This window comes from Thamnophis elegans, chromosome 2 (assembly GCF_009769535.1).
Source record: "Thamnophis elegans isolate rThaEle1 chromosome 2, rThaEle1.pri, whole genome shotgun sequence".
Lineage (NCBI taxonomy): Eukaryota > Metazoa > Chordata > Lepidosauria > Squamata > Colubridae > Thamnophis > Thamnophis elegans.
In genome coordinates, this window is record NC_045542.1 from 120,247,278 (window position 1) to 120,271,280 (window position 24,003).

At 38.7% G+C, this 24,003-nt stretch overlaps 1 protein-coding gene across 2 annotated transcripts; it reads right to left on the reverse strand.

The window, feature by feature from the left end:
- Nucleotides 1-189: 189 nt before the first annotated feature.
- Nucleotides 190-23,979, reverse strand: XPC (XPC complex subunit, DNA damage recognition and repair factor). 2 transcript variants are annotated; one of them, XM_032211300.1, is made up of 16 exons: nt 23,627-23,975; nt 22,458-22,648; nt 20,538-20,651; nt 18,110-18,224; nt 16,293-16,377; nt 13,945-14,102; nt 13,591-13,705; nt 11,928-12,017; nt 9,886-10,782; nt 9,128-9,288; nt 8,177-8,258; nt 7,508-7,642; nt 7,230-7,399; nt 5,894-5,987; nt 2,867-2,956; nt 190-935 (listed from the first exon to the last, which is right to left on the reverse strand). In XM_032211300.1, the coding sequence occupies exons 3-16, from the start codon at nt 20,614-20,616 to the stop codon at nt 726-728; spliced, it is 2,481 nt and encodes an 826-aa protein (XP_032067191.1). In that variant the 5' UTR covers nt 20,617-20,651; nt 22,458-22,648; nt 23,627-23,975; the 3' UTR covers nt 190-725. The 2 variants fall into 2 exon arrangements, 1 of the variants encoding a protein (XP_032067191.1); XR_004254797.1 differs by lacking the exon at nt 190-935 and having other exon boundaries at nt 2,877-2,956; nt 5,894-5,982; nt 23,627-23,979.
- Between the last annotated feature and the right edge of the window lie 24 nt (nt 23,980-24,003).

The following is a 24,003-nucleotide window of genomic DNA, read 5'->3' on the forward strand; positions in this document are numbered from 1 at the left end:
AGGAAAATGAATAAATCCAGCTCAGCTAAAAACTAAGTATCTTCTGCTCAAATGTCTTACCTATGCCCATTAATTATATTAGCTTACTGTTCACATTGATTTCCTTTGTAAAGCTAAATAGAAGCTGTTAAAGTTATAGACATTTCCTATCAATTCCCTCACTTATTCCCACCAGACTTTTTTTTTACATATATAATACAACTTAAGCCCAGTTTTACTATTGCAACATGTATGTTATGAATACACATACATGTATATGAGTACATCTATATGTACATATTCCTGTTATAACTCTTCCTGGAAGCTCATGTGTCTTTGCAATAAAATAATGCAAAATTTCCAAGCCAAGGAATGTATTTGCAGGCATTAAGATCTGGCATTGGAAGGTACTTTGCTCCAACATCAATGTTCTTGCTTTACCCATCAGCAGCATCTTAAAGACAATGTATCTATTAAGAATCTAGGAAAAGTAGTTGCCACCGGCCAATATAAAGTTATAGTAGTCATCCAGCAATGAATCCAGACCAATTTTCTTGCTTCAAGTCCTGCATACATCTAGGAATGCAATATTAGAAAAACAGGCTGCAAGTTTCCTGAGTTGTTTTAGCTGTTCCTGCTGGCAGGAAAGGTTCAGTGTGAATGTAAACTCGAGGGACATAAAAGTACTTCCTGGTTTATGTTAAGACAGGAATCAAAAGAATCTAAGCCAGTCCCAAAACTCCTTGTCACAATTTCTCAAACGGGAACAAATATTTTGCTTCTCCTTTCTTTTCTCTCTTGTTCTTTTTGGTTGTTTTTCCTTTCCCACTCTGCTCCTCAGCTTGTCGATTTTGGGGCCAAGAAACAGCTACATCTTCAGCAGGTGTTTCTGAGTATGGTCCTTCTTCATCAGATGACAAACCAGACTCCCCTTCCATCATGGCTCTTGTCTCATTCTGGAAGAGAAAGAGTTAGAATAATACACTGATGCTGTGGAAGAATTCTCCTTGCATTGCAACAAAACTAGTAATTGACATTACAAATGCTGTACAAATCCAAATATACAGAATTTGTTTTCAGATTTTAACAATCCTCCTGCATCCAAGGGAAAAAATAATAATCAGCAGAATGCAAACTGTGCATTCTACATTTGCACAGAATGAAAAATATGATACATGAAATGCTAGGAAAAAAGAGAACTGTTTTTTCTATTATTTTAGCCCCAAAGAATTCACTGTCTGAAATGGATGACCATATTTTTTCAATAAATAATATGATTGATTGTCAAAAGCTACTTAGCATTATCATAATATAATGCTGTTGATATTCATACTGTTGACAGAATTTATAATTGAACCCACTGTTAAGCAAACCTACAATCCTATTCAAGTATACTCTGAAAGCCCAATTATCCCTTTCTTTCAGATAACTTCACATAAGCAAACAAAACATTCAATTTAAAATTTAATGCATCAAGAAATAATGCTGTCAATGGCATTTAGATCCTAAAAAGCTGGCTTCTATGTATCCGAATTTACAACCCAAATGTTGGAGATGTGGTTCTCTCGATGCTACCTATTTCCATATATGGTGGACTTGCCAAAAGGTTAAGGCATTTTGGATAAAAATATGGTGGATTATGCAAAATATCTTCAAAAGAAGGATAAAGTTTACTCCTCAGTTATTTTTGCTAGGTATAAGTACTGACTTTACAGTGGTAGAGACTAACTTGATCCTGCACTTAATAATGGCAGCAAGACTGTTGGTGGCGCAATACTGGAAGAAGGAAGACCTGCCTACAACTCAAGAATGGACATTGAAAGTTACAAATTTAGCCAAGATGGCTAAAATATCGGCATATCTTAAAGATCACTCAAATGAGAGATATAATTGAGACTGGAAAAAATGGATTGACTATATACAAAATAAATACGGGACCAAGAAATTCCAGTTAGCCTATGCTTAAGATCAGGAATGATTTAAATTGTTTAAAGTTAGCTTAGCAAGAAGAAGCTAAGATCAATGTAGAGATGTTATTAATTTCTTTATTTCTTTTTTCTCATTAGATTTTAGACTGTGTTTGTTAAAAATCTATACCGTGTACGGGTTCTGGGAAGTCGGGGGGGGGGGGAGGAGGTGGGGGGTTGGGGGGAGGGTGAGGGGAGGGAGGGATATATCTGAGGCTAGACACAATGTGTTAGATCTCAATGCAATGTGACTTCACATGTATACTGTTTTTCTTTAAAAAAAATTAAAAATAGGATAAGCCAAGTACATCAATATATAGTGGAAATACACCAAGGGGAGGAGGAGTAGGGAAGAAGAAAGATGGGTAGAGAGGGATGGAAGAGAGGGGGGGGGAAGGCGAAAAGGAAGGGGGGGAGCGGATTTGGAGAGAGGAGTGGTAGAGGGCGAGGGGAAGTAGGGTAGAGGGGGATGATGGAGGGAAGATAGAAAGTTGGAGGGTGGTGGAAGAAAGAGGTGTATGAAGAATGGAAGAGGTATATTGGGCTTTTATTTTCTGGGGCATTGTTGACAAGAGGAATTGATGCAATTATTGTTTAATACTGTATGGTGTATACATGTGAGTGTATGAAAATGAAAATGAAAATAAAATTGTAAACAATAAAAATAAAAAATAAAAAAATAAAATATGCTTTAAAAAAAAAGAAATAATGCTGTCACTTGTCATTTCAAAAGTAATAAAAATGTATTATTCCTATGCAGAAAGTACTTGTTCAAATGCAAAGTATGTTTATATCTTCAATGTTAAGAAATTTGTACTAACATTTTGTTCTTTCTCCGATCTGGGCACCAACTCCAGTGTCCAGACGGCCTCGAGTAACTTCAGATTTGTGATCCATATATTACACAAATGTTTTGTTACCTTGGTAGAATAGCGCTTCTTTAATCTCTCCTTGATCAGAAGTCCCTTCACCAGCAGTTTCCAATTTCCCAGCACTCTCTTCTCCCGCTTCTGTTTTCAAAGTTTACCCAGAATTAAAACCAAAGGGCACATAATTAACAGTGCAGTTGGCAAAGTAGCATCTCTGCACATTACAGTATTGAAATGTCTTTGAATATTAGTAGCTCAGGTTGGTAGTTATGTTGTTGGTTTGAGCTCCGAGCTTGGCGATTTGATTGCAAACATTTCGTGCCCATTCGAGGAGACATCTTCAGTGCACTTTAGATTGAACTTGTCTGTCAGAGCACTGGCCTTTAAACACCTTTTTGAGTCCTTGTCTGATTTCGGGTTGTGTGATTGACTGGCTGTAGTTGCTGAATCATAGTCCTTGGTTTTACGTACCATCTGTGTGATTTAAATTAGTCCTGGTGGTGTTGTTCTGATGTCTTCTGAAGATGTCATGACATCAGAGGACATCCAAATGATATCATCAGAAGACATCCAAACACCACCAGCATTAATTTACATCACATAGACAGCAATGTTCCCTCTAATTTTTTTTCAGGGTGAGCGGAAAAGTATAGTGTTTGAGCGGCACAGTTTCATGCCTGAGCACCTAAGAGAGCAACAGTTTGAACTTCTGTCTCGTCTGCTGGACATTTGCGCAACATTCCAAGCGCCAAGCACCAATTGTGAGCGAGGTTTCAGCCTGATGAATGCCAGGCATGAAAATGTGCTACTCAAACACTATACTTTTCCGCTCACCCTGAAAAAAAAAAGACTTCTGCTCAGCTTTTAGATCATTAGACTGGCTAGAGAGAGACATGGCACCAACAGGTCCTGGGTCCTGGCATTTTGCAGGCAACCTGTCCTCTCACATTCCTTTGGAATGCAACCCATCACATTTGAATTAGATTTTGCCAATTATCCTATTAAAAGATAATCCTATTATTCTAAAATATGACTAACTCGATATTAAAAATGTAAATATTTAATGCTGATAAATAATAGCAGTAATTGTTATTTAGTATGATTAAAATCAGTATTGATATATCAATATATCTATCAAAATTGACAATAAACACTAAAATAACAATACAAATATATAATGTGGAATATAAATGTAATAAATATAATATATAAATACAACATAAATGTAATAAAATAATTCATCATGAAACTCTCCCCCTTTAAAGTAATAAGATCAATTAAATAGTCTAGCAAGTTTGGACAATATGCTATATGTTATGTTACTTAAGAATATATATGCCTCAGAATCAGATACAACATCCACATCATTTCCAACTGAGTCAATAAAATCATATGCCATGCCAAAACTATTTTAAATAAAGATATGAAATTAATCAAGTATTGCATTTATTTTTCAAAATGAATGTACAATTGTTTTTATTATTTAAGTTTTGTACCCTATCTTTTCTAACTAACGTTAACTTTAAAAAGATGTTACATCAGACTACAATACAAGTAATTAAATGAAGACTAAAATAAGTGTTTTGGCATATTGAGCTTTTTATATTTCTTTCTAATATTTCTTCCTTAGTTGAGAACTTCCTCCTCAGCTTACTTACGCATTAACTGTTTGTTGCTTTTATGGTTTATTCATTCACTGCTCCATCTTCAGTTTTTTTCACAGGGGGCAAGGCTTCCTTCCTTCCTTCCCTCCACTCCTTTGGCCACCAATTTTGATCCAACTCTCTCTCTCTCTCACACACACACACACTCTCTCTCTCTCTCACACACACACACACACAGAGACACGTGTTCTTTGGGGGGGGGTTGAATTACTCCGCCTCACTGCGCAAAGTCGGCTCAGCATGTGTTCGGCCCCTGCTTACGCTGAATCAAATCTGCAGCCGGCGGGACCATTTCAAAGCCGCCAGTCCTCTTGCTCCTTCTCCTTCACCGGCAAAGCAGCGGCGGTGGTGCTTCCCCCTCCGCTCGGAGCACCTCAGCTGGGCTCTGGGTTATCCCTGTCATCGCCTCCACCTCCGCCGCTTTCCTACTAGCTCCCGCGGCCTCAAAAGCACGGCAGAGGAGGAAGGGGGAGGGATAACGCGGGGGCCAGCTCAGGTGCTCCGCGTGGAGAGAGAGGCACCACTGCGGGAGCTTTGCTGGTGAAGGAGAAGAAGCAAGAGGACTGGCGGCTCATCAAAACAAGTCTGGGGAGGTCCTTTGCAGGCGGCCAGTTCTAGCTGCCTGCAAAGGACTTCTCCACGTTTGCTTTGGTAGAAAGCTCTGCGCGGCAGTTAGAAAGCTCTGCGCGGAGGTTTCTAGCGACGTGCGCGGCCGCGCACGCGCGCACCTTAGAGGGAACAGTGATAGACAGTACTTAAAACCAAGGACTATGACTCAGCAACTACACCCAGTCAAACACACAACCCAAAATCAGACCAGGACTCAGAAAGGTATTAGGCCAGTGCTTCCCAAGACAAGCACAATCCAAAGCACACTGAAGATGTCTCCTCAAATGGGGATGAAACGTTTGTAACCAAATCGCCAAGCTCGGAGCTCAAACCAACAAAGTAACTTTATAGTATCTGTGGCAGCCTCAAATAGCATCTCTGGGAATCCAAAATTACATCAAAATTTCATAAAATAATCTTCTGAGCCTTCTTGAGGAAGGGAGGAATTCTACATGCACAGGGTAAGATGTGATAAACAGAGAAATGTTGCAAGGACTGAATCATTGAGGACAGCCTTATAAGAGTCTTATAAGATTGGGTGGCTGTCAAAATTGAAATGGTAAATTATATAAATTTATTATGCTTTCCAGTTGAGCTGGAACAACTCCCTTAGTTCTAAATCATTGTAATCTTTACACATTTGAAGGACACCAGGCTAGAAAATGCTATCAAAAGCTGCAGAAGTATTAACTGTCTACTAGATCTGTATTTAAATGCACCATTAATTTAGCTTGGTAATGCTGCTGACTGTTAACAATTCACCCCTCTCCCCTCACACTAATAAAGACTTCAAAGTGATTCCCACCTCCTTTTCCTTCTTTTCCCTTTCTGACTCTTCGTTCTCCCAGGCTGCAACAAGCACTTCTTTGTACTCCTCACAGATTACATAGCCTTCTGTGCTGTGAAAAGGATGCAGGTTGTCATTTGGAACAAAACGCAATTCAGGGATTTGTGTTTATATGGACTTAGGGCTGGGCAACAACTTTTGGCCTTTCAAATGTTGCTGGATTCCAATTTATCCTTGGATGGGTAGCAGTGAGAGATGCTGAGACTTACATTTCAACATCTGGATGGCTCAAAATTCCCCATCCCTCAAATAGATTAAATATCAGTCCATTCAATAACATTTGGAAAACTAGATGAAAAGTACCCAGGAACTTTTGAAGGGATATAACTGTATTCATAAATGAGTAGCTAACAAAGCTAGGAGGGAATGTTAACTGCTTTAGCATCCTCACCTGAATGATACGGATATAAAAATATTAAATAAGCAGAGGTAAAAGAGAAACACACTCTACATGGGGCTGCCCTTGAAAAGCATCTGGAAGCTCCAGTTGGTGCAAAATCCAGTGGCCCACATGGTTTTGTGCACATGTATCGCCTCCTGCGGGAGCTGCATTGTCTATCAATTTGGTTCCCGGTACAATTCGAGGTTGGTTGTCACCTCTAAAGTCCTTCATGGCTTATCTTATCATGGCTCAGGTTATCTGATAGACCATCACTTGCCAGTCACATCCACCTGACCCATAAGAGCAGGGAGGCAGGGAATGTTGCGGGTCCCATCCCGAAGGGAGATACACCTGGTGGAACCCAGAAGAAGGGCCTTCCCCCTGGTGGCTCCTTCTCTCTGGAACATCATTTCCCCAGAGATTAGAATGGCCCCACTCTAATACTCTTCTGGAAGACGCTGAAGACTTAGTTCTACCAGTGGGCCTGGGGAACCCAGAGCAGGATGGAGCCCATTATATGGCTTGTGTGATCTGCTGTTACTGGGCAGGGGATGATTTTATTATTTGATTCTTTTTATTAATTTTATTGTTTTAAACATGGTTAGTCACCTTGAGTTGCTATGGGCAAATAGGTGCAATATAAATTCAATGAATGAATGAATGAAGAAATAAAAACCAGGTTAATCCACCTTTGTGAAAGTGGATGGTAAGGAAGGGAGCAAGTGCTGAGCTCTTACTATTTCGGATTCGGCAACTAAGTTGTTAATTCTGCTTTTCTGTAATATTATCCCTAACCATGTATGCTAAGTAAATCCAACACAACTGTATTACTAAGTAGCACGAAGGACCATTGTATATCCTAGTAAAACCAGATAGTAAGTGACCAGATAGTAAGTGACTATTATGACTTACACAGGATGAGAGTAACCACCATGAAAATCAAATCCTGTAACAGCTGGAACACAGTCAATATCTAGTTTACGGGCCACTCTATGAAGGCTAGGAAGATTTAGCTGCACACAGCCTATTGGTAACATGCAGGGTTGGAAGAGATAGACATTCCCAAACTCATTCCGAGGAACCTAAAAGAGAAGTGGAATGAAAAAAAATATGGAACAACTTATACTGAAATAAACTCTGTGGAAGAATAGAGCTTAAAACCTACCCAATCTACCTAATTGCCAGCTTACCCTTCCATCAACAGCCAGAGGTGGCTGGTATTTCTCAGTCTGCCAGAGACCAAACAATGGCAAATCCATTTTGTCCCGATTTGCAGGGTCTGCCATTCGTGCTTTTCTCGCTTGGTTGGAATAACCTTTCACCATCTGTGCTAACACAATGAGTTTAGAGTGGCGTCATCATTCTTTCTTGCTCACAATTCTCAAAGCAATGATCACAGCCTCTTCTACAGGGAGAAACATGTAGGAGTTGGCTATGTGCATCAGGAGTTTGCCCATCTCCTTAAGAGTAAGAAGGACTTAAATTTCCAACATCTCCCTCGCAGAATTTGTCCATAAAAATCCATTAAACCAGAATAGGTAGTGTTGAGACTGTCAGTACTAGTAAATCTGTAAACCCTTCTTACTCTGGTCTACCTTTTGGTCTGAACAACTATGCCTCTAATGGCAACAACAGCATGATAAAACTATCACTCTTCCATCCCACCTGTTGGAATTGTGTAGTATCTGCTGTAGTTAGCCACAAAAAAAGCAAAACACAGATGACAGGCAAAAAAAATGCTTTAATCTGACTCCAAAGAACTTTAAAAAAAGTTATTCAGCTTCAAAAGTTTTATATATAAATATTTACTGACACAAATTTTGACATTAGCCTGAAAAATATTGTTGCTGTCACTCTACCTTATAAGGCACTTCTCCAATCCTCACCACTCGAGCTTGTTTCAGCCAGGTGTCTTTGGAGTGCAAGGTATGGATACAGTCTCTGAAATTATCCAAATACCATTCTTGGTAAATAATATAGCTTCATATAGGTAATATTCACAATGAACTATGTATTAGATAATATACAATAAAGAACAATATACAAAATGGCTCACTTTCCTCTCAATGCTTACTTGCAAGAAATCCCCATACTGTGTTTAATGCAGGGATGGGAAAGACTGGGAAAAAAATAAGCATAGGTTAGGTCAGTGCTTCTCAACCTTGGTCCACCTGAAGATGCGTGGACTTCAACTCCCAGAATTCCCCAGCCAGCTCTTCAGGTGACCAAGATTGACCAAGATTGAGAAATACTGGGTTAGGTGGACTTTTCAAGCAGAAAAACAGGTTTCATGGATACATTCTGAGTAGCCCATCTACCTCTAGTATCCAACTCAAATCTTGTTGGGGGGGGGGGGAGAAAAAAAGAGATTCATTTTAGGAGGGAAAAGCCAAGGGATGAAAGAGATACTGGCCTCGTACCCACAAACACCAGATCTGTCCTTCCTATGTAACTTGTATAAACAAGCTATGGCTTTTAGTGATGGACAGCCAAGGCTCTCTTGGGCCTCAAACAGTCAACACAGATCTTACGTTTTCAATGAAACTAAGCAGATGGAAATTTCTCTTGTGCTGAACTGCACACTTGAAATTCAGTCAAGTTTGGGAATAAGCATCCCTTGCCAAGTTAGAGAAGTCAACTCTAAGTACCTTGATAGATGAGTAACATTCATTTGTGGGGGAGTGCAAATATGGATCCTTGTTTAAATGTTCAAAATAAGTAGCAGTACGGTATTGCTAGTGTGATGATCCCAGACCAGTGTACCAGATGAAGCCTTGTTTCATGGCATACACACCTGAGAAATATCTCACCTGGAGTAGACAGCCTCCCCTCGGCAATATCCTAGAATTGCAGCTGTCTCAGGATATATGGCTTCATACTTAAGGAGATGCCTCTTCAAGGCATAAAGCGGATGATTCTTGTATTCACTGATGGATTGTGGCAAAGGCTGATCTTGAAGTTTAGCTACAAACTGGGAATCATGTTATTACCAGTAGAATATAGAGGCAACCAATTACACATATATTATTCATCTTTTGGAAGACTAGACAAAATATTGAGTCCTGGTATATTAACCTTGCTTTGCATTTAAATAACTACCAGTATTATAGACATTGTCTAAGCATCATGGCAACCCTACTTTTCCCGGAAGGGATTTTCACTGTGTTGATTATTCTGGAAAGTACAGCAAAGAGTTTTGGTTCAAACAAGTATGAGAGGCCAAGTCAGCTAAAACTATTTCTGGTATGAACTTGCCCAAGTATGGATATACCTTTTTCTATGTGGTTTCAGACTATAGATTGGTCTCCCTAAATATGTGCACAAGCTCTGCTGTCATTCAGCCAAGAACGGACTTGAACAGAAACTGAATAAAAGCACACAACATCTGAGCTAGTGGGTAAACCAAGAGGAACAGATTAATTGAGATCTTGGATGAAAATCAGACCAAGATAAAAGTTTTTGCAACCTAAGGATTTAAACCTATTAGAAAAAGATAAAGAATATTTGAGTCCTTCTGGGTGTAATTTTGATTACTGGGGAAAAAAGCCTCCTGTTCCATTTTATTTACCTCTCTTTCTTCTTTAGCATCTCGTTCCACAAAAGAACTTTTGTACGGCTCCAAGGTATCCTCCCACCACTGGGCATCCACACGACACTTCCTCGTTGCAGTCATCCATGCTGGGTCGTATCTCTGTGTTACATCTTTTACAAATCCACTGTTGTCAATGCCAATGATGTAAGACACTGGCTTTGAGGCGTACTTGAAACATTCCAGAGGGTGTCCAACATTGCCATGCATGCAATCCACACATATCCATCGGTCTTCTCGTTCAAGAAAAACCTCTACCCAATAGTCCGTGCCTCTGGATACAACTGACCTCTGCTCTTTTTCTTCATCACTAGAAATTATTTTGTTTTTCTTCTTAGATGAATTTGAAGAACATGGACTGACTGTTTTGTCTACCAAACTACCAATTATCTCTGAGTCCTTATCTCTTTTCGAGACAGAAGGCACGGATTGTTGCCTGTTGACAACTGCTTTTGCTTTCAGGGTTCCTGGCGTTGTTTTAGGGGTTCCTAGTGGTGACTTCAGTTTTTTGGGGGGAATTTCAAAATCCTCATCAGATATGCTGCCATCATCATTTTCCTCTGTAGGACAGAATTCAGAATCATTATCCTCACTGTCTCCACTTTCTTCTTTATAGGACACTTTAGATGCCACTTGCCGTCGTCGGTCATTTTTAGGCCTTCCTAGCCCTTCCGCTCTCAAGCTCCTCTCATCATTCTCAGATTTTATATTTTTCTGAATATCTTCCTGTGCTGAAGATTTCTTTCTCAGCCTTTTGGCCCTGGAGAGGCTTGTCTTCTTAGCAGTATCTGCTTTTGTGCATTGTCTTGAGCTTTTGGCAGAATTGGGCAATGTCCCAGAAGCTACCAAAAGAGAGCTTTTCTTGGAGGATTTTCCCTGAAACAAATATGAAGGAGAGAGAAAGATTTTGAGAGGCAAAAGCAGAACAAAAAAAAATATGGCTAGCTCTACTGAATTAAAATTCAAGTTGTTGACTTTAGAAAATGACCTGCTCTTAGATTAGAATGGAACAGAATAACAGAATTGGAAGGGACCTTGGAGATCTTCTAGTCCAACCCCCTGCTTAGAAGGAAACCCTGCTTTAGAACATTTGTCTGCTTCAGACAAATGGTTATCCAACATCTTCCTACAAACTTCCAGTGTTGGAGAATTCAACTTCTGGAGGCAAGTTGTTCCACTGATTAATTGTTCTAACTGACAGGAAATGTCTCTCCTCAGTTCTAAGTTGCTTCTTTCCTTGATTAGTTTCCACCCTTTGCTTCTTATTCTACCCTCAAGTGGCTTGGAGAATAGCCTGACTCCCTCTTATTTGTGGCAACCCTTGAGATATTGGCACTGCTATCATGTCACCCCTAGTCTTTCTTTTCATGAAACTAGATACACCCAGTTCCTGCAGCCGTTCTTTATATGTTTTAGCCTCCAGTCCCCTAATCATCTTTGTTGCTCTTATATTGGCTATTCACTTCTTACAACCCAACATGAATTCCAATGCATCGGTGGAGATGCCAGATCTGTGGATGGTGCCATTTCTTTCACTGGCACAGGGAGTCTGTGTAGCAAAGTTCCACCATCACCATCCTTGATGATAAAGGCCTACAAAACTGGACACCCTCTTAGTTCTTTCTCTCTCTTAATCATAAGCACTAGAAACACTATAGTCATAAATCAAGGATTTGATAATGTTTACCATTTGAAGAAATGACTAAGTACAATCTTATCCGACTTACAAACCATAGATAGTCGGGCCTACTTCATGAACTGTGGTTATCTCATTTTAAAATAAACTTAAATGCATATATTTGGGTGGGCAGACCTGAAATTTTCCTTTATTCCCAGAATAATAAGAAATTAATAAAGACATGAAGAAATTAAGGAAAACAAACCAAAGCCCACCCATAAACATAAGCAAAAATATTAAAAATAGACACCAAACAGATTTATTACAAAGTAAGTCTCAGGTTGTTTGCAAAGGACCTGCTCCTGGAAAAAAACCCAGATAGCAACAATTTTGCCATACTTACCTTCCCCGATGGCTCTTTGAGAGGAATGGGTTGTAAAGACAATACAAGTCGGCACATTAGATGCAGTGCTCGAAGAATAAGTAAAAATATCTATTAGGGAAAAAAAGTTTTGAATCTGATTTTTGTACCTCTCCTCTCCTTGTTAACACTGTTTGCCCACAGGACAATTGCTGCAAACATTTTGAAATCAAACAAATATATAATTTGTATATAATATGTAAAGCAGGTTCCCCTCCCCTACAATTATAACAATTGAAGCCTTAATCTTTTTTCCTAGTGCCATGAATGCTAACTGCCACATGTGTGTGTATTTGTGTATGTGTGTATACAGCGTGACCTGTCAAAAGGACGAAAGACAAAACCGCGCCCGACTAAACCGCGTCGCTGACATCATCAACGCGGCAACAACAGACAGCGCGGAGAAAGAAGGGCGCTTTAAATAGCGCGTTGAAAGAAAGCTGATTCAACTTAAGGTAAGGGTTAGGTTTAGGGTTAGGTTTAGGGTTAGGTTTAAGGTTAGGTTTAGGTTAAGGGTTAGGGTTGGGTTAAGGGTTAGGGTTAGGTTAAGGGTTAGGGTTAGGTTAAGGGTTAGGTTAAGGGTTAGGGTTAGATTTAGGTTAAGGGTTAGGATTAGGTTAAGGGTTAGGTTTAGGGTTAGGTTAAGGGTTAGGTTTAGGTTTAGGTTTAGGGGGGTTAGGTTTAGGTTTAGGTGTTAAGTTTAGGTTAGGGTTTACAGCGTGCTTCTGTCTCCGCGCTGTTGTCGCCCTGTTGATGACGTCAGCGACACGGTTTAGTCGGGCGCGGTTTTGTCGTTCGCCCTTTTGTCGGTGAACCTGTGTACAGGCATACACTCAGGTTCACACATGTATATTAATATTAATATAATATAATATAATAATATATTATAATATATTATAATATATTATATTATAATATAATATAATATAATACAATACAATACAATACAATAATATAATATAATATAATAATATAATATAATATAATATAATAAATATAATATAATATAATATAATATAATATAATATAATATAATATAATATAATATAATATAATAATATAATATAATATAATATAATATAATATAATATAATATAATATAATATAAATATTAATATAATAATATAATAGTTGGGAAGGACATTGGATGTCTTCTAGTCCAACCCCCTGCTTAGGCAGGAAACCTTACACCACTTCAAACAAATGGCTATCCAACATCTTTTAAAAAATTCCTGTGTTGGAGCATTCACAACTACTGGAGAAAAGTTGTTCCACTGATTAATTGTTCTAACTGACATGAAATGTCTCTCCTCAGTTCTAAGTTGTTTCTTTCGTTGATTAGTTTCCACCCATTGCTTCTTGTCCAATCCTGAGGTACTTTGGAGAATAGCTTCGCTCCCTCTTGTTTGTGGCAGCTCCTGAGATATTATCTGATAAATTCCTTGTATGCTATACTCAGCATAAAAACAGACTTTCCAATGATGACATCAATGGCTAAAGGAGCAAGATGTGTATAGAAATCTCCAGAGGTCTGTCTTTCTTTTTGTATGTGAAAAATAGAACCTCTACCTCCCTTACTTTATCCTTATTATGATTACAACATAACAGAAATCCAGCATGCTTTGCAAAGCCTTCTATCACTTACCTGCACCAGTTCCGCCTCATCTCGTGCAGCATAGACAGCAAAACGCCTCTCTATAGTCACCTGCCAATCTTCACTGTCAGAGAGCTGATTGTTAATAGTGAAAGTTGCAGAAAACCTTTGTTTTAAAAACAAAAGAACCGTAATTTATTTATTTGCCCAGTCATTTATCTCTCCCATGGGAGCTGGAATAGACAGTAGGGAAGCTATCTCATTCTTACAGTTAAACTAAAAAGAAGACTCCATCACACTTACTTCCTTATTCTTGGACTAATCATAGTCACAGAAAGCCAGATATTCCATTGTTGGACCCAAAATTCAATTAAAAAAGAAATGGAAAAGAAAAAAAACCCTTACCAATTCACAAGATTTGACAGAAACAGACGATTGATGCGATCTACGGAGTCTTTGGTGAAGCGAATCGGAATGATAGAAAGGCCAATCGCTTGAAGATCTGGCTGAAGGCAGATCCTGTTCCTATGGAAACCGTTGGCCAATAGGCACAATAAGTGAACCTATTGGGAAAAGGACATGGATTCTAAAGAAACAAGCAGCTTTAGGGTACATCAGAGATACTGAAGTGATTTTTACAATTCAAGGGATAGGCCAATATAGGCCAGATCCATTCAGTTGGGCCTAGCTCTGCTCCCCCCACACCTCCTCACTGGTTGACAGAAGACAGAGAAGCGACAAGAAATATACATTTTAAGCACCCAATCATCCATGTCACTGTACTGGTTAATTCCTGTTAAAAAAATATCTTGTTCCATTCTTTAGTCTAGGCATCCATCATCATTTCATGAAACAAGACCCACATTTGGGCTTTCGATGCTATGCTGAGGCTAACCTCCCCCAAAATAGGCAGGGGCAGGGCAAACTATAGATGTACACCTCAATTTTATACATAATTAATTAATTATCATAAGTAACGTCATTACTCCTCATACATTTAACCATTTCTTCTCATCCCCATTATATTAAATATTAGAATTGGATGTCAGCATTTGAAGGAGCTCCCAGGGCCAAGGTTTTGGGGAGCTGGTAGTGGCTCTGATGTCTCACATTGCACATCCCTACTTTCCAAGAACTGAGGGAAGGGGAGGGAGAAGAAGAAGAGGAAGAAAAAAGGAAACAAAAAATGCATATTTAGGAAACCATTTGTAGAGTTACAGTTCTTTCATGACCAATTGGAGTGAATGTTTTGTTTTCATCCAAGGGATGAAATAGCCTTATTTCTCTTCTCTCCTTGGATTATATACATTCATATTTTATATGAATTTCATAAACTTCTAGTATGCATAGTAGATGGTAATTTAACCCTCAGCCCTTAGCTAATACATATTCCAGGACAAACCCACCTGTTAAGTTTGCAGTGTTATAGTATGCGCTGAGATCAAAAAAGGTTTTCCTGTGTTCTTCTAATTATATCATGATGTATTGTGAGAGACTACAGGAAGTTAATATTCTCTGCCTCAAGTGTTATGATGTTTCCAGTGTCACATAGCTGAATTTTAACTGAATATCAGTTTGACAGTTGGTTTCTTTTTGAGGCTGTATTTACATCTGTTAGTGTTTTAACTGCTGAGTTTATTTTTAAGATGCATGTGGCAGTTGAATTCAAAAATGTGGTTTTAAATTTGCATTTAGAGATCATATGCCACTCTGAGCAAAGCAGCTGTACTAAACAGGTTTTTCAAATAAAATTCAGTTTTATTACAAAATGTGTAAATGTAATTAATCCCTTGAGTTATGTTTATTGAGTGCTAACTTAAAATACTGTTATATACACAGGAACATTTTTTAAACTCCTTCCAAAATTCAGGATGCTATTTTCCCCGTAAGAATATATTGAATTACTTTTTGGACATTACTAACGCATCTACAATAGATGTGTACTATTTATTTATTTGCATTCCCTCTTTATTATTTTTACAAATAACTCAAAGAGGCAAACATATCCAATACATCTTCCTCCTTCTATTTTCCCCACAACAACCCTATGAGGTGGGATGGGCTGAGAGAGAATGACAGTCTCAAAGTCACCCAGCTGTCTTTCATGGTTAAAGTGAGATTTTTAATCTCACGGTCTCTGCATTCTAGCCTAGTGCCTTAACTGACTCTCTTATGTTCCTCTGTTAATGTTCCTCCAATAGTAAAAACTGCTCATCTGTGAAACAGTTGTGAAACATTAATACAGCAATAAGATCACTTTTCAGAAATGTGATTATGCTGAGCATGGAAGATTACTGATCAGGAATATTTTAACGGCATACTTCATTGTAAGTCTTGCCTTGAGCTGGGGCTTGATTAGATAGCAATAGCAATAGCACTTAAGACTTATCTACCACTTTACAGTGCTTTACAGACTTCTCTATGCGGTTTACAGAGTCAGCATATTGCCCCCAACAATCTGGGTCCTCATTTTACCCACCTCGGAAGGATGGAAGGCTGAGTCAACCTTGAGCCCGGTGAGATTCGATCTGCCAAACTGCTGGCAGCCGGCAGTCAGCAGAAGTAGCCTGGAGTACTGCATTCTAACCACTGCGTCACCGTAGCACCACCGTTAGATGGTCCTAACTCTAAAGTACCTTCAAATTCAATTGGTTTAATTGCCAGGGTAAATTGATAAATGCCATAATTCAGATAATGAACTTTGCCCCTAGAAGTCTCCCAATTTTCTGACAACTTAACCCTGAAGTTCAAACCTTATGGGTATCTTCGCGGACTTCTTTGCTGAAGCGTTTCACCATTCGACGGAGATATATCTCAAACTCAGCTTGCCGTTTCTCTCTGCAAGATTTCAGGTAAACCAAATCAGTGAGTTCTATTTAATTATTGTATTTACATCATGCCTTTATTATCTTTAGAAATAACTCAAGATGTCTTATACTTAATACTCCTTCCTCCTATTTTTTCCCATAACAACAATACTGTGAGTTTCTAGCTTAGTGTCTTAACCACCAGAGCAAACTGACTCTAAGTTATAATGACATATAGGATCTCTCTTTCAAAATAAGTGCCATTTTGTTGTTCCTGAAGCTGTTTCAAAAATGGTTGCTGGGAATCTTATCCACCAGAAATACATGAAAAAAACAAGAAAACCCCAGGAAAAATAAAAATCACAGTTCTGATTAAGTGCATAAAGCAGTTCTCTATTTCCTATAATTCTTTTAAAAGTGCACAGTCCCCACCCCTAATCTAGATTTTGAGCAGTCGTTTATAGCAAGAAACTGCAAGGATAACTTAACGTATTACAATTTGTCAGAAGCTATACACCAGTGATGGCAAACTTTTTAGAGACCAAGTGCCCAAACTGCAACCCAAAACCCACTTATTTATCGCAAAGTGCCAACACGGCAATTTAACCTGAATAATGAGGTTTTACTACCTAAAATAATGATAAACAAGGCAGAGTTCATCTAATTGTTCTAAGAAAAATGTGGTAAATGCACTTTTATGCCCCTTCATTTTTTTCTGCTTTTCAAATATTACATTTAGCAACAGTAAAAAAGAAAAACTTTTAAAATATTATTTCTCTCTTTCCTTCCCCCCCCCTCTCTTTCTTCGCCTCCCTTTCTTTTTCTCCCTCCCTCCCTCTCTCCCCCGTGGGAGAAATGCAATGGAGCTGGGCTGGGGTAATGGCACATGTGCCCACAGAGAGGGCTCTGCACACAACCTCTGGCACGCGTGCCATAGGTTCGTCACCACTGCCATACACTATATGTGACTACTGGTTGTGTGAATTCCTTTCTTCTATTTGGCAATATGTAAATTGCTTCCTAATGACGTAGGAGTCAATTACAGGTAGTCCTAGATTTACAATTGTCTGTTTAACAACACTTGGAAGTTACAACAGCTTTGGCAAAACCGACTTATGACCTCTCCTCAAAATAACAACCATCCCATCACTCTCATGATCACATGATCACCATTTGGGTGCTCGGCAACCATCTCGCATGTATAATTGTTGCATCATCTTGCATCCACATGATCATAATTTGTGACCTTCCCAGCTGGCTCCTGACAAGAAAAATCAATTGGGGAAGCCAAATTTGCTTAATGGCCACAGTAAAAATGGTTGTAAAATTTGGTCTTGCCATATGATGACTCGCTTAACAAATGCATCACTAAGCAACAAAAATTCCGATCCTAATTCTAGTCAAATGTCAAGACAATGCAAAGCAAAATATAACAAGGCATGGTTGTAATAGCCAAAAATAAGGACAACACAAAAAAAATATCAATGAAGGTTACCAAAATCATAAGCAAGAAGAACCGATTTTTCTTAATCTTAAAACTATGTAACACACAAGATTCATAATTATAAATAGCAAAAGTATTTACAAAACTTGGGGACCAAATTGGAAAAAGAGATCATAGCAAAATCTCAGAATATCTTTTATATAGACGCTTTCCCTCTAAAAGCCAAATTAATTGTGAAACCCCAAATATTTATTATTATTTTAAATTGATTGGCCTCCTAACTCCATTGGGACTCACCCCACATGGATGTCTAGCTTACCTTCTCTCTCTTTTCTTGGATTGTTCAGGTGTTTCAATTTCTATCTCAACAGTTGTGCTGGGAAGCTTTGGTGCCTTAGCTTCTTTCAGCATCTCGATCTCAGGTTCACAAATTTCTGGAAACAAAGGTTTAAATCTAACCAATGTGTTTCAAACAGAATCGAACAGTTCCAGTTCAGGGCTGCTTCCCATATGGTTTCAATGTCAGAAAATTAAGATACACGAAGGCATAAGAATATGACAACTTATGAGTATTTCTGAATCACATGTTTTGGCAACAAGCTAAATAGTATGTGCCTATCAATCTAACAAATATTTTGCCTATCAATCAGGCAAATATCACATTCTTTTATGAGTCACTCTTCCCCAACTGGGTGCTCTAATGGACACTACTGGCTTTGCTAGATGGAAGCTATATTTCCAACATATATGTAAGATATCAAATTGGAGAAGACATTTATAAATGTCTGTTATGGCACATAATCCATGTTACATTGGAAAACTAGTATTTAATACATATATGAGCCAAGGTGGCACAGTGGTTAGAATGCAGTATTGCAGGCTAATTCTGCTGACTGCTGACTGCCAGCAGTTCAATTATCACCAGTTCAAGGTTGACTCAGCCTTCCATCCTTCCAAAGTTGGTAAAATGAGAACCCAGATTGTTGTGGGCAATATGCTGATGGGTAAACCACTTTCAGAGGGCTGTAAAACACTGTGAAGCAGTACATAAGTCTAAGTGCTATTGCTATTTCCTTCTGTTCTAACACCAACCCAACAGCCATGTCTAGCTCATAAGGAATCATTATTACATAAGGTAATCCTTTATTAAGCAACATTGTTCGGCATGAAAAATAATGATTATAGAAATGTTGTACGTAAAATATGGGTTCATCTTTTACTTATTTCTAGATTTCTAAGGATTTTTATGAGGAGAAACTAAAGCACAGTTCAGCATCAGAATGAACTTACTATAGGTAGTCCTTGATTTCTTTATTGTCTATTCAAAGTTGCAATAGCATGAAAATAGTGACTTATGACCAGTTCTTACAGTCACATGTGACTGTTGCAGCATCCCTTTGGTCATGTCATCAGAATTTGAGTGCTTGGCAAATGGCATTTATTTACAATAGTTGCATTCTCCCCGGGTCATGTGATCACCATTTGCGACCTTCCCAGCTGGCTTCTGTTAAGTCAATGGGGGAAGCCAAATTTGCTTGAGTCGCTTAACTATGACAAAAAAGGTCATAAAATCAGATACGACTCGCTTAACAATCACCTTGCCTAGCAATGGAAATTCTGGTTTCAATTGTGGTCATAGGTTAAGGACTACTTTGATGCATTTTTCATGCTTCCTCCCCTTTATATCATCTTTTTTCATTTTTAATTAATCAATTTATTGTACCATCTTAGATCGGATAAACTACAACTAGTGGAAACAAATCACAAAATGGTTATTGTAAGGGGAAAAAATGGGTGGTGGAATCACTATGCAGATTGTCTTGAGCTCCTGAATAAAAGGTGGGATCTAAATTATTTTTATTTCTTTTTCACATTTTTTAACCGCCCATCTCTCTTGGAATTCTAAATTTAATAAAGAAAATTGCTTTAAAATTATTATTTAAAACAGTGCTATGTTTTCATTACTTGTAGCTAAGGATGATCTTTGTGAAAGAGAGGGTTGACATGCTAAATGAAAGTTTCAGCAACATCAACTTCCAGATAGTTCCTTCATCTGATTTGCAACTGGAGAAACAATATAGGTAAAGGTAAAGGTTCCCCTCGCACAAATGTGTACTCGTTCCCGACTCCAGGGGGCAGTGCTCATCTCCGTTTTAAAGTTGAAGAGCCAGCACTGTCCGAAGACGTCTCCGTGGTCATGTGGTTGGCATGACTAAATGCCGAAGGCGCACGAAACGCTGTTACCTTCCAACCAAAGGTGGTTCCTATTTTTCTACTTGCATTTTTTTTAATGTGCTTTCAAACTGCTAGGTTGACAGAAGCTGGGACAAGTAACGGGAGCTCACTCCATTACGTGGCACTAGGGATTCGAACTGCTGAACTGCTGACCTTTCTGATCGACAAGCTCAGTGTTTTAGTCACTAAAAACCTTTCTTCCAGATGTTGCAGAGTAACTAATTCAATAAGTAAATTATAGAGAACTATATTGTGGGATGCGATGGCGCGTCCCACAATATAGTTCTCTATAGTTTACTTATTGAATTAGTTACTCTGCAACACCTCGGAGAAAGGTTTGTTTTTTTGTTAAATACAGCCAATCAGGCTCAGACAGGCATAAAAGAAACACAATAATGTGATAATCTTTGGATGGCTTCAGTATGAAAATAAGCATAAACTACAAGAAGCCAAAATAGCCATCAGTAAATGAGACAAATGGATCATATAGCAGAAAATGAAGAATGTGTTACCTTCCACATCTTCCCATTCTTCCTCACTTTCCTCATCTCCTCTTCTTCTTTCTTTGTAATAATCAATTCTTTTTTGCATTTGTTTTTTTCTTTAAAGGAGTTCTCTGCAAACCACTATTGAATTCAAAAAGAAATATACTATGATTTTTGCCTTGTCTCGTGTACTCTCCTTTGCTTTCCCTGATACGATTCACATTTTAGACAACATAACAAAGTGCATGTAACCAAAGCAAAAAATAAAACCTCTAGATTCCTTATAGTGATTGCAAAATGGAAAAAGGTACGAAATTCAGATGAGATAGCTAATGCTTCAGGAGACATAAACTGACCTCCAAGAATCTTCACAGATTAAGTGGGAAGAAAACCGCATGAAATTTAATATACAAATGCGTATTCTACACTTAGGAAAAACAAACCTAATTCACAGGCATAAGATTAGGAGATATCTGCTTTGATAACATTTAGTGTGAAAAACCACTGCGTTTCAACTTGGCAAATAAAAGTTCCAATACAGGTAGTCCTCAACTTACAACAGTTCATTTAAAGACCACTCGAACTTACAACGGCTCTGAAAAAGTTACTTATGACCATTTTTCAGTTATGACTGTAGCAGCATCCCTGTGGTCACATGATTTACATTCAGATGCTTGAGAACTGATTCATATTTATGATAGTTGCAGTGTCTCAGTGTCATGTGATCACCTTCTGCAAATGTCTGACAGTGAAGTCAATGGAGCAGCCAGATTCACTTAACAAAGCTGTTACTAATTTAACAACTGCAGTGACTCACTTAACAAATGTTTCAAGAAAAGTCGTAAACTGGGACAAAACTCACTTCACAAACTTCTCACTTAACAACATACATTTTGGGCTCAATTATGGTGGTTGAGATACCTGTATATTTTGCATATGTCAGAATCTGCTTTGAAGTACTCTGTTCAGTTCTGGATACATTTTAAGGGATTATTCTATTTTGTAGGAAAATTAGAATGGGAGAAAAGATGATAAGGTGATAAGAAATTATGTCTTATGAGGAGCAACTGAAGGGACTAGGTACATTAGTCCTGAAAAATGGCAACTGAGGGGGGATGTAATGGCACTTTCCAAGTATTTGAAGAGATGCCATACTTCTTCAGAATATCAAGTGCTGTTTTATTATCTATCTTTCTAGTGGTCTATAATTCCAGAAAAAAATGAGATCCTGGTTACTTTTTAGGCAACTTTTATGCCAAAAAAAAAGTAAAAGCAGTTTAACAACAACAAAAACACACTGCTGGGGTCCTGTTTTCTATATTCAAACAGAAACTAAAATTTATTCTGGATTCCCACACTAAGTAGAGGGTTGCACTAGGTATCCTTAATGGACTTTCAATTGACTCTTTCAATAGGGGACTGAAGGCTAAAACATATGAAAAACAGTCGCAGGAACTGGGTATGTCTAGTTTAAGGAAAAGAAGGACTAGGGGAGAGATAATAGCAGAGTTCCAGTATCTCAGGGGTTGCCACAAAGAAGAGGGAGTCAAACTATTCTCCAAAGCACCTGAGGGTAGGACAAGAAGCAATGGGTAGAAACTAACCAAGGAGAGAAGCAACTTAGAACTGAGGAGAAATTTCCTGACAGTTAGAACAATTAATCAGTGGAACAGTTTGCCTCCAGAAGTTGTGAATGCTCCAACACTGGAAGTTTAAAGAAGATGTTGGATAACCATTTGTCTACCAATGGTGTAGGGTTTCTTGCATGAGCAGTGGGTTGGACTAGAAGACCTCCAAGGTCCCTTCCAACTCTGTCATTCTAGTCTATTCTAATTCTAATTCTAATTCTAATTCTAATTCTAATTCTAATTCTAATTCTAATTCTAATTCTAATAATTTGTATGTATATATTGAAAATGTCTACCAAAAAACTTTAAAGTTGCTCACCTGCATTTCCCCACTTTTGGAAGGAACCCCTGGCTTTCTATACTTCTATTCATTTCCTCCTTGACTTTGGATTTTGGTCTTTTTTCATTGGAATTTTTCTGAAGTGTCTGAGAGACTTGCTCCTTTTGTCTCTTTTTCCAGATGACAATTTGGGCGTAGTTTTCTTCTCAGGTTTTGCATCTTCCAATGATCTGTATCAAAAAATAGAGAAAATTACAAAAAAAAAAAAATACTGGGGGAAAAGTATATTATGATTTTTAATGGAACATTTTTAAGGAAAAAGCCCATTCAATTTCCAATTATCTTTTCAAAATTAAAACTGCAAGGTTTTTGTAACTATCTTAAAATGCTTCTGCTTAAGTGTGTAGACAAGCAGATATTTTTTATTCAATTCAATACACTCAGCATTATAAATGAACTTTAAAATTTTGTATTAGTGACAAAACCTTTCTTTTATTCTCCTTAAAAGTTACTGAATATCCTTGGGGCATTAACAAAACAAGGGCATCATAACTCAATAACCTAATCAGAAAGCTGTATCCCATTCTGATAGAATAAAGAACTGAAGTCAGCCTTTGTTTTCACTCTTGGGGGGGGGGGGAGTAATTACACAAGGTCCTTACCATGAAACATTTAGTATTTTCTAAACATATATTGAAGGACAAAGAACTGTGCACTTATGTACCTGCAAACAGTAACTACAAGGAGAGCGCAATTCAAGCGTGCTTTAATCACGTGGCACAACTCGAGCTTCATTCACAACTTCATTGTGTACCCCACAGTACACTTTTTTTACTGTCAGGGTTATTGTGCATACCCCCAGAAAAGCCTCTTAAACATGGAACTGCAGAAACACTTATTTTAAGCGGGGGGGGATTTAAAAAGGGCTGAGCAACAGTACTGGGGAACTTTCTCTAACCATTTTACATAAGGTGTTGCATAAGGGAGAATTCCGCCCGAAGCGATCCAAGTTGCTAACGCTGACAAAGAGCAATGAAACTTACTATTCCATAAGAGACGAAAGAAAGCATGGAATCTGCCAGGAACAGCAGAAAAAAAAACTGCTTTAATTACACTTACTCCTTTCCAGGCTGTCCCCCCCAGCTCCCCAACCATCACCCCCGATGCTCCCAGCCTACTCCTGCTCGAAAACTGACTTGTCTTTTTACCGTTTCGCTGCTCACAAGTTTTCAGACCCGAGGAAGAAGCGGAGGCGGCGGCTGGATCCTCTCCCTTGACTTTCTTGCAGGACCGCTGCACCTGCGAAACCCCTTTACGCTTCCCGACCATCCCGGCCGCTATTCCGCGACAGAAAACACCCCGACCCGCCGCCAACAGGCGCGGCGGAGCCCCGAAGGAGAGAACAGCAATTAAGGAGGTAGAAACCGGGGGCCTCCCGAAGATGCCAAAGAAGAGCGAAGCGTCTCTTTCGGCTTAGTGCAGGGCGGCCGCGCCTCCTTATTCCCGCTTCTCGCAGGAGGCAAGCAAGACAGAGAGCTACGCCGGGTAGGCTCCCGGCTTGCCGTGGCGCCTCCTCCCTTGACGT

Bases quoted from the DNA above. Each gene is read 5' to 3' on its own strand.
- XPC (XM_032211300.1), bottom strand. From the start codon at position 20,616: ATGCAAAAAAGAATTGATTATTACAAAGAAAGAAGAAGAGGAGATGAG. The intron at 16,378-18,109 runs GTAAGCTAGACA...GAAATCTTGCAG, and splicing joins TCCAAGAAAAGAGAGAGAAG to AGAGAAACGGCAAGCTGAGT. The intron at 14,103-16,292 runs GTTTGAACTTCA...TTTTCCCAATAG, and splicing joins TCCGCGAAGATACCCATAAG to GTTCACTTATTGTGCCTATT.